Raw genomic sequence first — 12,614 nt, 5'->3', positions numbered from 1 at the left:
CATCGAGTCTGTACAACTGCTAAATGCCTGGTATCTTGATGAACGCCTTTCTCTGCTTGCTAGTATGCTGGAGACAGTACACCAAAACGCCAGCCGTGCTCGGTATTGTAACTCAAACCTCAATTTCCTGAACAATATAGAAGAGCATGTATGCTTCTGCAGCCAAGACTTCTTTCTCTTCGACCAAAACGACTTTGCTGTCATCGAACAGGAACCATTCATCACCCTCTCTAGCATAACTCACATAATGACCGCTATCCATTTTGCCCTTATGCACAATGACACTGCTGAGCTCATACATAGGGCGCGGGGATGTACCCTTCTCAGCGTCCGCACCATTCTTAGCCCCATTGGTTTCACTACCGCCCTTCTTAGAGCGCGGCCGACTGACATAGGGTTGCATGTCCAAGATGGTCGGGAAATGCACTTTGGCATCGAGTTTAATGGACGTAGAGGAAGTCTTCGAGTGAGAGAAGCGTTTCAGATGTATCGGCAGCACCGGCGGTAGTCGTGACAGAGCAAGACGTTTGGTGGCGGTCTGTTGGCTGTCACACTCTCGACAGCGGTAGTCCGAAGCTGGCAAGACTTCCGGACTTGTGAAACGGTCGAGGCATTCGGTCAGATTGACGGCTTGAGGTGCCACGGGTGGATCGTTCTTTTTCTTCTTGGGTCCAGCACTCTTGAGGTCGAGAGATAGGTCCATGAATGGGTCCACGGCAGCTGTGACGTTCTTGCACTTGGAACAGACAACAGTGCTGCGCATCAGGCCACAGAAGGCACGGTGAATGACGCAATTGCAGTCTTCAGCCTTTTCCTCCTTCTCATCTTCTTCAAGATTCGTGGTATGGAGCGAGTTCAGGATAAACTGCAGGTACTCGTGAGCATCCTGTTGTTGGTAGCCAGCCAGATTACCACCTCCTTTCCAACTTCCCTGAAGCATGGCCACTGCACCGTAACCTTCAGCCTTTTCAGTACTGTGGAACTCGGTAATGATGTCGTCGAGAGCACATGAAGTGCATGCTTCGCGTTCGCAGTCGATGGAGCGGTGACCGATGGAAAGGTAAAAGGCGCGGATGAAGGGGTTGTGGATCAAGGATTGTAGGACGACCGACATGAAGCATGTCTGTCCCATGTTGTAGAGTCCGCGAAGGCCTTTGGCGCGGCATGGTGTGGGTGCGGCGTTTGCGGCGAGAATCTTGCTGTCGACATCGGACATGAAAACGGTGTGCTTGCGCTTCTTGCCTGAGAGGTGGTAAGACGTCGTCGCTGTGTTTTTGACCTGTATGCATACCTTGTTGGGTGCGTATGTCTTCGAGAGCATTGTCATAGACAAAGTCGTCGCAGTCCCGGCAGTACACATTGCCCTTTGATGATTCCACACCTGGCTTTGTCAGAAGATGTGGCTCGGTGCAGCGTATGTGTACTTACAAAGAATGTGCTTCTTGTCATGCTGATCGCGCTCTTCCGAGGCAAAGACACTCGAACAGTCTAAGCAGAGGTAGGTAGGGCGTAATGAGATGGCGGATGACTTGTTTAGGTGAGGACCAATTGCGCCATACTTGTGTACAGTTTGCATCAAAGTCGTGTATCGCTTGATCAGCTGGGGCTGTGAAGCTTCAAGCTGAGCCCTGACATGATCTAAGAGTTGTCAGGCATGCGACGAAGCTGTTTTCATGGGACGGCATACCGCAGCCATGTGTTGATTGCGAGCCTGGGGATGGAAAGCGAATGTCGGCGAGAGAGTGCTTCTTGGTAAGCACTGGCGACTGTGATTTATTCTCCATGATGATGAGCGTGTAGCCACATCAGCTACATTGCCTGCGAGTCGGGAAGTGGTTTGACAATGATGGTCTCCGACTTGTCGCAAACAACATGTAGATCGCATGCGACACTCGTTCGGAGCGAGTCGGCCATTCTTAACTCCGACTTTGTCTCCGAAGAAGCAAGCCAGAACAGGCAGGAAGGGACTTTCAGGTCAAAGCTTCACCCCGCAGTCGTCACTGCCATGTTCGGTCGGCGTTCGGACGAGTGCAAAAGGTCGAGCTGGACGAGGGGCCGGGCTCGTCTATTCACCTTTGTTGATCTGAGCTGCATTTCTGTAACACCATCTGTGTACATAGTCTTCAATCACACCTTACACATCATCAACCATGGCAGCTGCCTGCATCTTCTGCAAGATCATCAAGGGTACATTGAAATCTTGACCAAATCTCATATCGAAACACTAGCTGACACCACTACCCAATATGACAGGCGAGATCCCCTCGATGAAACTCTTCGAAAGCGACAAAGTCTTTGCTTTCCTCGACATCAACCCTCTGAGCTATGGCCACGCCGTTAGTTTCTCTTTGACTCACTCCTCTTCCACCTCTCTAATCACTTGTCCCAGCTCGTCATTCCCAAGTACCACGGCGCAAAACTCCACGATATCCCCGACGACCAACTTACAGAGATCCTGCCCGTCGCAAAGAAGATTGCTCAAGCGGTGAATGCTGAGGACTACAACATCCTGCAGAACAATGGACGCATCGCTCACCAGGTCGTGGACCACGTTCACTTCCACATGATTCCCAAGCCAAATGAGAAGGAAGGCCTTGGTATCAACTGGCCTCAGCAGCAAGGCAACCAGGACAAGCTGAAGAAGCTTAGGGAGGAGATTATGGCAAAGATGTAAGGAAAAGACGCGAGGAAATGAGATACGCTTGGAAGTCACTAGAAGCTTGGAGTCAAGACGATCAAGGTCTAGAGAAGGAGAACGAGACCATGTTGGCAAACGAAAGAAGAAGAATCAAACATCTATACTTTTGATGACTCGCAAGTCTAAACGTGTTATGTCATGGTGTAGCTTCACCCTATGAAGCCACTGCAAAGAGCAAGCCCTCCGCATACCCATGCCGGCCACCATAAGACCCACACTGTGACTCCTGTCCACACTCTTTCCACTCTCCAAGCCCACGCCGCAGCTGCAATGACCTCATCGAAGCTTTTGCCTGTCACCATCCCCAGGACATGCAATGCGGCTGGCGGTGAAGTCGCAATCATGACCGCCACAGACAAGACTCCCAGTACGACCTTTACGCCAACTGGCCATGTCCGCGGGGGAGAGAAGGGTCGGACAAATGATAACGGAGAGGCGAGTAGTCCGACGAAAAGAGCTTGTGAGAAGTTGAGGGTAGCGAGAGTGGAGAGAGCAGCACCGAGCAGAAGTAGAGAGAAGCATTGTATGAGAGTAAACGTCTGAGGCGGAAGTTCAAGAGTGCTGCGAAGAGCAAATGCGAGGATTGCGGGCATGGTGATGGTGGGTACCACAAGAGCCGCGAGTACTGTCATCGATGTCTATACAACATATTAGCGAGAGTTGACGAGTGCCAGGTAAATTCTGCATACCTCTTCCGGAATCTGGTTCAAAACGTAGAACGGCACCAGACCTAATGCATGAATGCCGAGTACGATGGCCAAAGGGCTAAACAGATCCCTTTGGATCACTTCAAGATCCACAGATGGTACCAGAGCTACGCTCTCACCTTCCTTGACAAGAGTCAACTCAGGCTTCTTCTCGCTCTTAGGCGAGGCTGGGTTGGGGCTTTGACGTTCTGGACGACCGCTCTGGACCCAGAGCAATATACAAGTGATGGTGAAGTTGACTGCAATGAGCATGGCACTGGGCAGATAGGTACCAATGCTCACGAAGCGGTTGGCTTGCATAAGCAAATAGAAGAAGAAACTCTGGTGCAGATGCTCGAGGAGATTGTTGACGCTGCGGAAAAGACTCTCGACAGTTCTTCCGAGTGAAATCTCATCGTGCCAACCATCACCAACCGTCTGCAGAGTGATAGCATCGATGTGGTAAGGCATGAAGACACTGTGTGGACCGGTCGCATGACCTACAGCTTGATTCATCATACCCCTGAGCATTGTGTCGAGACGCTCGCGGTAGCTGTCCTGGTGATGCCACATGCGCTGGATGGTGCAAGTAATGCCAAGCTGGCCCTGGGCGATGTTGACGGCGGTGTTGACAAGATCAAGATTGGGCAATTGACCGTTGATGCCGTCGTATACAACATGCAGCTTGTCAAAACGATGACCCCACGGACCAGCGGGGTAATCGATAGCAATGGCAGCTTGAAGAGCGCCTGCTTTGATGTTCAGGGGCTGCACTGCAGTGGTGTCATGTGTGTCGTGGTAGGCGTCAACCCAGGCGTGGGGGCCGTAAGTGCTGTCCGAGGGGATCATGACGATGATGTCCTTTGACCAGATGGACCACCTCTTGAAATATCTTGCCAGAGTCAGGAGTAAGGCGACAGCACTGTAGTTGATCTTGTCGTCCATGTTCCTCCACGCAGCGATCAAGACCATGGCTTCGGTGGCATCTGCTCTCGGACCCTGCAGCAGTGCATAGACGTTCTGGCCCGTCTTGTTCTGGCCCGAGATGGAGTAGGAGTAGTTCTGGACATGGGGTTTCAGACCGTTGGCGGCCAGCATGTGGTATAACTTTTGAGAACGGTCTTGGGAAGAGAGCTCATCCATCAAGGCCACTTCCTGTCTGTATGCGCGAAAGACATTGTGCTCGCTACCACCGAAGTAGGTGTGAACCTGGCCGGGAAGGATGGCGTTCTCGGAGACGTAGGTGCGGCGTGAATAGTCGTCGAGCGGAAGCAGCAACAACCAGGCGACGCCAATGACGATGCATAGAAACGACAGGTAGGGCGGGATGCGGGCAAGACGGCGGCTGTGTCGGAGACTGAGCAGTCCTGCTTCAGACAAGAGCCGAGTTATTACTTGAGCGTTCCTAGTCTGATTGATCGGGCCATCTTACACAGTAGAGCTGCCATTGCGGTCGACAGTCAGTCGGACTTTCAGGAGGTGCAAGAGAGGGTCAGGGCGCGCCTCTGATGGAAAACAAGGGGAAGCGTTGCTAGAGCGAATCCACGTCTCCGCCGACGCGACCAACACACAAGACCTGACCTTTGTCCTCTCCCGGCTCCATCGCTGTTGCTACTGCTGCTGCTCCACCCCAGCTCGCCCTGTCTTTGCTTGCGATGCCGTCGTTCTCGCTGCCCCAGTTCGACGCTCGTCGTGTGCGCTCCTATCTCTTCCGCTTGCCCTTGTGCACGCGTGCGCTTCTCGTTGTTATAGTCGCTTTTTGGATCGCCAGCCTTAGACTCAACTGGTTCCAGCAATGGGCCGCTTTGATACCAAATGAGATGAATCTCGGAACCAGTATCTACCCTCCTTCCAAACCCTTTGCAGCTGCTTGTCTGACCGCTGCCCTAGTGTACCGATTGAATACCTTTCCTCTTCTTCATGTTGGCTTCATTCACATGATTGTCAACATCTTCGCTCTGACTCCGCTTCTCGAACGTTTCGAAGCCGAGAATGGCTCTCTGCCGACTCTGCTCCTCTTCACAGGCCGTTCGTCTCTCACTCTCTCTCCGATTGCTTCCGTGTCTAACGAGTCTGCTAGCATTCGGTCTTCTCCCGGGAGGAAGTTATACTCTGATTGAACGCTTTATCTTCAGATCCAACACCGCCGTCCAAGGCGCAAGGTAAGACTCTCGTTATCCCGCTACCTCCGGCCTTCGCTAATCCCATCTGCAGTGTCTGGGTATTCCTTCTCCTGGCTTCCGAGTCCATCAAGACGTACAAGCAGAACCCCAACTTCGCTCTTGGCCCTTACAACATTCCCACTTGGACCGCTCCCCTGATCCTCAATCTCTTCGTCGCTGTCCTTGTACCCAACACCAGCTTCCTTGGTCACTTGTGTGGTCTTGCCGTTGGCTATCTATGGGGCCTGGGCTACGTTAAGTTCCTTGTTCCCAACGAGAAGATTCTGAGATGGATTGAGGGCAAACTCAACCTCCTCGGCCGTCTACCTCATTACGTTTCAGTCGACCAGAAGACATATGGAAGATATGGCGTACTGCCTACAACCGCAGAACCTAGACCGGGGCCCACTCTCGCTTCTCTTGGAAGCACTCAAAGACTTGGTCCTTGATTTGCGTTCGCATATAAAAGCTAGCTATACTCTTAATCCTCCAACTGTGGCACAACTCTTTCCAGCCATTTGCTCAAGTCCTGCAAGACAGCAGGTGACAGCGCATGCGCCAAGCCCTCATACTCCTTGATTTCCATGGCTCCATCGTCGACGCCCAACTGCTTCAGCTTGTTCAAGCCTTCGGTCCATTTGCTTCGAGGAATCAATCTATCCGCGGATCCGCGTCCCAAGAACATGGGAACATGACCGACCACGTGAGGTAGTCCTGCCTTGGTTCGTAATTTTTGGATGATGTCGGGCAACGGCAAGTATCCCATCAAGCCGACAATACCTGCAAGCTTTCCGGCATAGCGAGAAGTCAACTCAGTAAGCAATGCAAGTGCACATCCTTGCGAGAAGCCTCCGAGGACTATGCGGTTGGGCGGTATGCCTCTCGACGTAAGATGGTCAATGAGTGATTCGACATATGCGACACTCTTCCTTAGGCCCTCTTCATCTTCATCTGGAGCGAGCTCCGGACGACCAGGAGGCGCTGGTTGCAAGGAAGAGGGAGTGTACCAAGCATTCTGCCTGGCGTCCAAGTTGTGTGGTGCATTTGGAAAGACCCATTGCATGTAAGGAAGCTTGTTTCCGTCGTGGAATTGCGTGGCTATGTCTGGATGCCGTGTAAGTTCTTGTCGTCAGATCGAAGCAGACGAAGAGGAGACATACTCTCCCAGCCCATAGCATCATCGTCGAAACCATGCAGGAATATCATGGCAGCACCATGAGCGGGGTCGCTGGCAGGTTTGGGGGCTGATTTGACAAGGGGAGGCTGTTGGTTTTGCATGTTGGATGGAAGATTAGAGAAGGATCGAGTGCGGAAGGGCAAAGTCGAAGCAAGTAGCATTCTTATAAGGCAGCTATGATTCTAGCAAAAGCCAAAGCCAGTTGAGCAGTTTGACATGATACTATCTCCTCTCGTCCGCCCGACGTGTGACGAAGTGACGGTAATACGGACCACTCACCACTGCTGAACCTGTGGGGTCGAGGGGAAGTGTGACTGGGGTCCGCCGAAACACATGCGACCATGACGAAAGCTTCGACTTCTGAAACACTCCTCTCATACACACGCAATGCCGCACATCCAAGAGCTGCCAACGACGGCAAAGGCAGCAGCGCCGGGATGGAGCTATGTCGTCGACACGGGTTATGATCCCTCCAAGGCCGCCATCAACCCTTCAAGCCGCAAGCGTGTGCGCGCCTCTGTAGCAGGCCTCAGTCAAGGCGATCTCACCATCCGCCAACAGACTGCCATCCAACGACATCTAGACGACCTCGACAAGGATAGCCATAAGCCTGTCAACATTGCTCCGCCCAAGTCGAAATCCAACCGTCGCCAGACGCAGAACACGCGCCGCATCTTGGCCTCGGGAAAGGACTTTTCGCATTACTTGGATCAGGACGAAGCTGCATTGGCTTCCAAGCAGCACCATGGCATCGAAGTCGACATAGAGCCTCCGAAACCACCTCAGAGAGCGAGCAAAACACCCATCGCACGACGCAAACCACAACTGCAACCACAATCAGCTCCCCTTGCTGTCGACCAGAGTCCAGCTCCGACTGCTGCCATGTCCAATGCTGCTTCTACCGTTCCATCAGCACCCTTGATTCCCGATTTCCTCAAACCCTATCTGGTCGACTCGTCCGTCGACTCGCAACAACTCCAACACGATTCTCTGCTTTCACCGCCGGCTCCGCTTACCGCTACCGCTGCCGAAATCGAGGCTCTGCTTTCAGCACCACAACTCTCATACAATGCCGCACGCTCAGCACCCACCCCGGCCACCGCTCCACCACAAAGAGTCTTTTGTGAGATGTGTGGATATTGGGGACGTGTCAAATGCTTGAAGTGTGGTTCTCGTGTGTGCGGTCTCGAGTGCAAGAGCGCCCACGAAGAGAGCAGATGCATCAGATTCTGATCTCTTTTCCTTTCTCATCTTCTTCTTACCATGATACCCATCAACGCCCTTATCCACTTACACAAAGACCCGATTCTAGAGATTCCGTTGGAGTTCACGAGACCAACCTTTAACAACGATCCCTGTAGCTTCGTGTCATCGCACTTACTCCGTCTAGTCTGGAATATCGACGTCGTCACCTCTAAGTGTCAGGTCTTTGCTTTATTCCATCCGACCTGATCAGGTTCCCACGACAAAGCCAGGCTCTGACGCCGACGGCAGGCGCAGATCTGTATGAAATATATTATATTAAACCTCTGGGGTAAATCCGGCACGTGGACCTTTTTTGAGATCAATCGTAGCCCCGCAAGCCTCTTTGACAGGCCTTTGATGCTCGCATGACCAATCAAGTCGTCGCACAAATTTAGCGATATGCATACTGCTACGCATTCGCTTGAAACTGTGCACGAATTCAATACGACTACGGCACTTTGGGCAAGTCCTTCAACTGCTCGCCTTCAATAGCTTCACCCAAAGACCACATGGCCACTCCATCAATGTCATCACATGCGGCTGAGAAGGACAAATTGCAGGCCTTTTAGATGACGGTGGGTGTTATTTTAGGACCGCCGTCTTATACCCATGTCTATCGAACGGGTGTCTGTGTTCCGGCTGGTTTCTGACGATGTCTGTAGTTTAAATACTCTCAACACTTCACATCCCAAAGCTTGCAAGTTTCTGCTCAAACATGCATCTCAAGTCGTTCCTCCGGCTCTTTGCTGGGCTACTTTTGGCTTGGATCTATGGCTCTGTTGTCGTCAGTGCTCAGAGTACCACTCAGCCATCTCTTGCTCAAATCACAAGTGCGTTAGCTTCTGCCGGCTCTGGAACTGGTAGTGCGACCTCTCTAGGCAGCGTCCTGGCAGATGCTGGCAGTACTCTTGAGAGTATCATCTCCGATACAATTGCTCAACTCGCAAAATGGTCAACCCTTATCCTCTTTCCTGAGCGTTACTACTCGTATGGACGTTCACCTCCTGTCTATCCATCGCCGCAGGGCCAGGGCACCGGAGACTGGTCGCAAGCATATAGTCAAGCCAAAGCTCTAGTCGCTCAGATGACTGTTCAGGAGAAAGCGAACATAACTTTGGGCTCCTCCGAGACACATGGTTGCAGTGGTTTTACTGGGAGTGTCCCTCGTCTTGATTTCCCTGGCATGTGCCTGAATGATGCTGAGAGCGGAGTTCGTACTGCTAGTAAGGTGAATGGCTATCCTGCACAACTTCACACCGGAGCCTCCTGGAACAGGTCTCTGGCATATGATCGTGCATATCGTATCGGCCAAGAGTTCAAGACAAAGGGTGTCAATGTGCTTCTTGGTCCAGTGGCTGGTCCTTTAGGCAGGATTGCGACCGGCGGACGGAACTGGGAAGGATTCTCCAACGATCCTTACCTAGCAGGCTCTCTGATCGCGCCCACAATCGAAGGAATGCAGCGCTCTGTCATTGCTTGTGTAAAGCACTTTATCGCCAACGAACAGGAGACCAACCGTAGTCCCTTTCTCCAAGGATTCATCAGTGGCTTGATCAACTTGAACAACTCGGTCTAGTCAAATCTCGATGACAGGACTATGCACGAGCTGTATCTGTGGCCTTTCTATGATGCGGTCAAAGCTGGAGCTGGCTCGACCATGTGTTCATACCAGAGAGTCAACAATAGCTATGCTGTAAGTACTGTGTACTCTTCAGACATCAACACACCGCTGAACATTTTCTAGTGCCAAAACAGCAAGACTATGAATGGAATCTTGAAGACCGAACTGCGATTCGGAGGGTTTTTACTGAGTGATTGGTATGCACAGCATACCGGAGTGGCTAGTGTGAATGCAGGCCTAGACATGGTCATGCCTAGCTCTATGTATCTGGACTTCAATAGCTTCGCTACTGCGGTCAAGAATGGATCAATCAACAGCACTCGTCTAGACGACATGGCCACTCGTATTCTCGCAACATGGTATCGATTTGCCAACTTGCCAAATCCTGGATTAAACGATGCCGATGCACGTCAGCCAGAATCAGAAGGTACGCTATTCCAGGGCGCTGTTGAAGGCCATGTGCTTGTCAAAAACCTGGAAAATGCACTTCCACTCAAGAAGCCCAAGGCGCTATCGCTGTTCGGATACGATGCTCCCGGCGGAACAAATACTTCCGCGACTGACTCGCAGCTCTATCAACAGGGCAAGCTCAACACGCAAGCGTTTACCAACGGAAAGCCCTATACTGATCTTGATGACCTGATTTACTCGGCTCAAGTGCTTCCGGCCGGCTTCTCGGGTCCCGAGGTCGCTTTGAACGGCACCCTGTACACAGGAGGTGGATCCGGTGCCATCACACCTGTTTCGTCGATTTCCCCCGAGGACGTATTCCGTCAGCAGGCAGCTATCGATGGCACTGTTTTGTATATTGACTTCACTTCGCAGAATCCTGTTATTCAAGACGCCAATAGTCCGTGTTTGGTGTTTATCAACTCTCAGTCTAGCGAAGGCTGGGATAGGAGTACGCTTGCAGATGTCTATTCTGATACGCTTGTTATCAATGTTGCTTCTCAATGCAATAACACTATGGTGTTTATCCACAGCGCGGGCGTCCGTCTCGTTGACCGCTGGATCGAGCATCCGAACATCACTGCAGTCATATACGCCAACCTGCCAGGCCAGTACAGCGGCAACTCGCTGACAGAAATTGTATATGGTCGTCAATCACCATCTGGACGTTTGCCCTTTATTGTCGCTAAGAACGAGTCTGATTATGGTTCTCTGTTACGACCAACTCTACCTGATAGAACTAATCCCCAGTACTCCCAGTCTGACTTCACCGAAGGTCTATTCATTGACTATAAACACTTCATCAAGCAGAACATAACACCCCGCTTTGCGTTTGGCTATGGGTTGACATATTCGAGCTTCAACTATTCATCACTGCGTATCTCGGTCAATGCGAGTGCCATACGCTCATCAACACCTCCAGGCTCAACAACAGGTATCGCCCCGGAAGGCGGTACGACATCCCTCTACGACAACATCGCCACAGTTTCCATCTCCGTCACCAACATCGGGTCCATCGCTGCTGCCGCCGAGGTTGCTCAACTATACATCGGTATCCCCGGCAGTGGTGTACCAAAAGTTCTGCGTGGGTTTGAGAAGCGGTTGATCCAACCCGGTGCAAGTGTAGTCATGACGTTTCCGCTGAGGAGAAGGGATCTGAGTATCTGGGGTGTAGGTAGGCAGCAGTGGATATTGCCTTCTGGTGACTTTGTGTTGATGGTTGGGAAGAGTGTTTTGGACATACAGTTGCAGGGTACTCTGACCCTATGAGAATGTGGTCGATATCGCATGCATATGGTTGGACACTGTTTCTTTTCCGCTAACTTGTATCGGTTAACGCATCGAAGTTGCCCTGTGAGCTTCTATCAATCCAGAATTGGTTTCAACTGATGTTTTGATTCTATAGAATGAGAATCTGTTGCTCGTATGACCCTAGTTTTTCTGGAAAATAATCTCTCCGTGACTGGCCATGTGGTCCTCACCAGTGTTCGTTTGAATGCTCTTGCTTTCGAACGGAAGACGTTGGCATTGGTTGGATGCTCTGTAGCTCGACTCGGTCAAGATGATACAATCACGACCGAGACTCAAACGAGCAGGTGCAGATTCAGGCTTCCATAAGTTTTTAGCGAGGGAGTGATGACAACAGACGAAGGGCAACATCGTAGCAGTATAGAGTCAGACGTTTGGACGGCATGATGGCGAAATCACAGCGCAAAAAGAAAGGTCAGAGCAAAACAATTTGCAAAACATACAGCAGCAGGGATTCCCACGTGGTCACCCACCGTAGTACTAATCTGCCGTTCAACTGCTTATGTATGGCAGAGCGGACGGGATGCCCAGTTTTCAGCTGACTGTGGCCGTATGTGATTGATTGATGAATATCATAGTATATATTGACTAGATTCATAGCACATGTGCATGCTGGTTGCCATCGAGATCAGACTTCCATCCCAACACATACCGGTAGAGCTGCTGCATGGGAGAAATCATGTCCGAGTTGGCAACGCAAACGTCAAGTGCACCGCCAGATGTGGCTGTTGTAACCACCCACATACCTGTTCATATCAGTCCCACCATGTGAAACGTACCCACCTCATAAACTTCTGCTCAACATCTCCTCCATCGGGCCAGACCTCTCGTATCTCACCTTTACTTTCGCAGCTGAACCTCGATCCAGAAACTCGGCCGAGTCGTCCTTTCGATACGGAGTAGTGATCCTTCCTAATCCTCGTTGAAACAGCAACGGTAAGCAAAAAGGCTGGCGGTGTGCACCATCTGCCTCACTGTTGAATACTAATCAACAAAACCAATGGAAAGCACGTGGGGTCACATCTCGGCGCGAGCTAGGACCCCGCTCTCTCATTACGAGCCACAACCCAGCTGTGGGCATCAGTTTGTGGCGTTGTCGCTTCTTCAAACTCCTATTTGCCCTGGGTCACCACACGCTGCACTCCGCGGAAGAGCCACCTGCGATTGATTGTGTGGCGTGTGAGTGGAGTGTGTTCCCTTCTTCGCGGGCGCTGGGTGCTGTCCTATATCGTGAACGCAAGTGACCGCTTGCGCGGTGTCTAGCTTG

The 12,614-nt window shown here is 51.6% G+C and overlaps 7 protein-coding genes across 7 annotated transcripts; 4 read left to right on the top strand and 3 right to left on the bottom strand.

The window, feature by feature from the left end:
• Positions 1-112: 112 nt before the first annotated feature.
• On the bottom strand, positions 113-1,784 carry M436DRAFT_59346 (ubiquitin carboxyl-terminal hydrolase-like protein 22; the record flags this gene model as incomplete). Its single annotated transcript, XM_013576570.1, has 4 exons — positions 113-1,242; positions 1,292-1,381; positions 1,429-1,638; positions 1,688-1,784. The coding sequence occupies 4 exons, from the start codon at positions 1,782-1,784 to the stop codon at positions 113-115; spliced, it is 1,527 nt and encodes a 508-aa protein (XP_013432024.1).
• Positions 1,785-2,150: 366 nt separating this feature from the next.
• Positions 2,151-2,674, top strand: M436DRAFT_68544 (HIT-like protein; the record flags this gene model as incomplete). The annotated part of the gene is made up of 3 exons (XM_013576727.1): positions 2,151-2,187; positions 2,254-2,336; positions 2,390-2,674. 3 exons carry the CDS (start codon positions 2,151-2,153, stop codon positions 2,672-2,674), a joined length of 405 nt encoding a protein of 134 aa, XP_013432181.1.
• Positions 2,675-2,796: 122 nt separating this feature from the next.
• Positions 2,797-4,832, bottom strand: M436DRAFT_77229 (Glycosylphosphatidylinositol:protein transamidase, GAA1 component; the record flags this gene model as incomplete). The annotated part of the gene is made up of 4 exons (XM_013576869.1): positions 2,797-2,820; positions 2,890-3,336; positions 3,388-4,729; positions 4,780-4,832. 4 exons carry the CDS (start codon positions 4,830-4,832, stop codon positions 2,797-2,799), a joined length of 1,866 nt encoding a protein of 621 aa, XP_013432323.1.
• Positions 4,833-5,039: 207 nt separating this feature from the next.
• Positions 5,040-5,995, top strand: M436DRAFT_37109 (rhomboid protein 2; the record flags this gene model as incomplete). Its single annotated transcript, XM_013576531.1, has 4 exons — positions 5,040-5,220; positions 5,275-5,412; positions 5,465-5,546; positions 5,599-5,995. The coding sequence occupies 4 exons, from the start codon at positions 5,040-5,042 to the stop codon at positions 5,993-5,995; spliced, it is 798 nt and encodes a 265-aa protein (XP_013431985.1).
• Positions 5,996-6,027: 32 nt separating this feature from the next.
• M436DRAFT_77227 (alpha/beta-hydrolase) lies at positions 6,028-6,824 on the bottom strand (the record flags this gene model as incomplete). The annotated part of the gene is made up of 2 exons (XM_013576868.1): positions 6,028-6,650; positions 6,707-6,824. 2 exons carry the CDS (start codon positions 6,822-6,824, stop codon positions 6,028-6,030), a joined length of 741 nt encoding a protein of 246 aa, XP_013432322.1.
• A 286-nt stretch (positions 6,825-7,110) lies between these two features.
• Positions 7,111-7,956, top strand: M436DRAFT_34933 (uncharacterized protein; the record flags this gene model as incomplete). Its single annotated transcript, XM_013576129.1, has 1 exon — positions 7,111-7,956. The coding sequence occupies one exon, from the start codon at positions 7,111-7,113 to the stop codon at positions 7,954-7,956; it is 846 nt and encodes a 281-aa protein (XP_013431583.1).
• A 727-nt stretch (positions 7,957-8,683) lies between these two features.
• M436DRAFT_68539 (uncharacterized protein) lies at positions 8,684-11,308 on the top strand (the record flags this gene model as incomplete). Its single annotated transcript, XM_013576726.1, has 4 exons — positions 8,684-8,752; positions 8,945-9,448; positions 9,545-9,661; positions 9,713-11,308. 4 exons carry the CDS (start codon positions 8,684-8,686, stop codon positions 11,306-11,308), a joined length of 2,286 nt encoding a protein of 761 aa, XP_013432180.1.
• Between the last annotated feature and the right edge of the window lie 1,306 nt (positions 11,309-12,614).

The sequence above is a fragment of the Aureobasidium namibiae genome (genome assembly GCF_000721765.1).
Source record: "Aureobasidium namibiae CBS 147.97 unplaced genomic scaffold scaffold_1, whole genome shotgun sequence".
Taxonomy (NCBI): Eukaryota; Fungi; Ascomycota; class Dothideomycetes; order Dothideales; family Saccotheciaceae; genus Aureobasidium; species Aureobasidium namibiae.
Note: the sequence above shows the minus strand (reverse complement) of the source record. Positions and strands in the feature narration are given on the sequence as shown.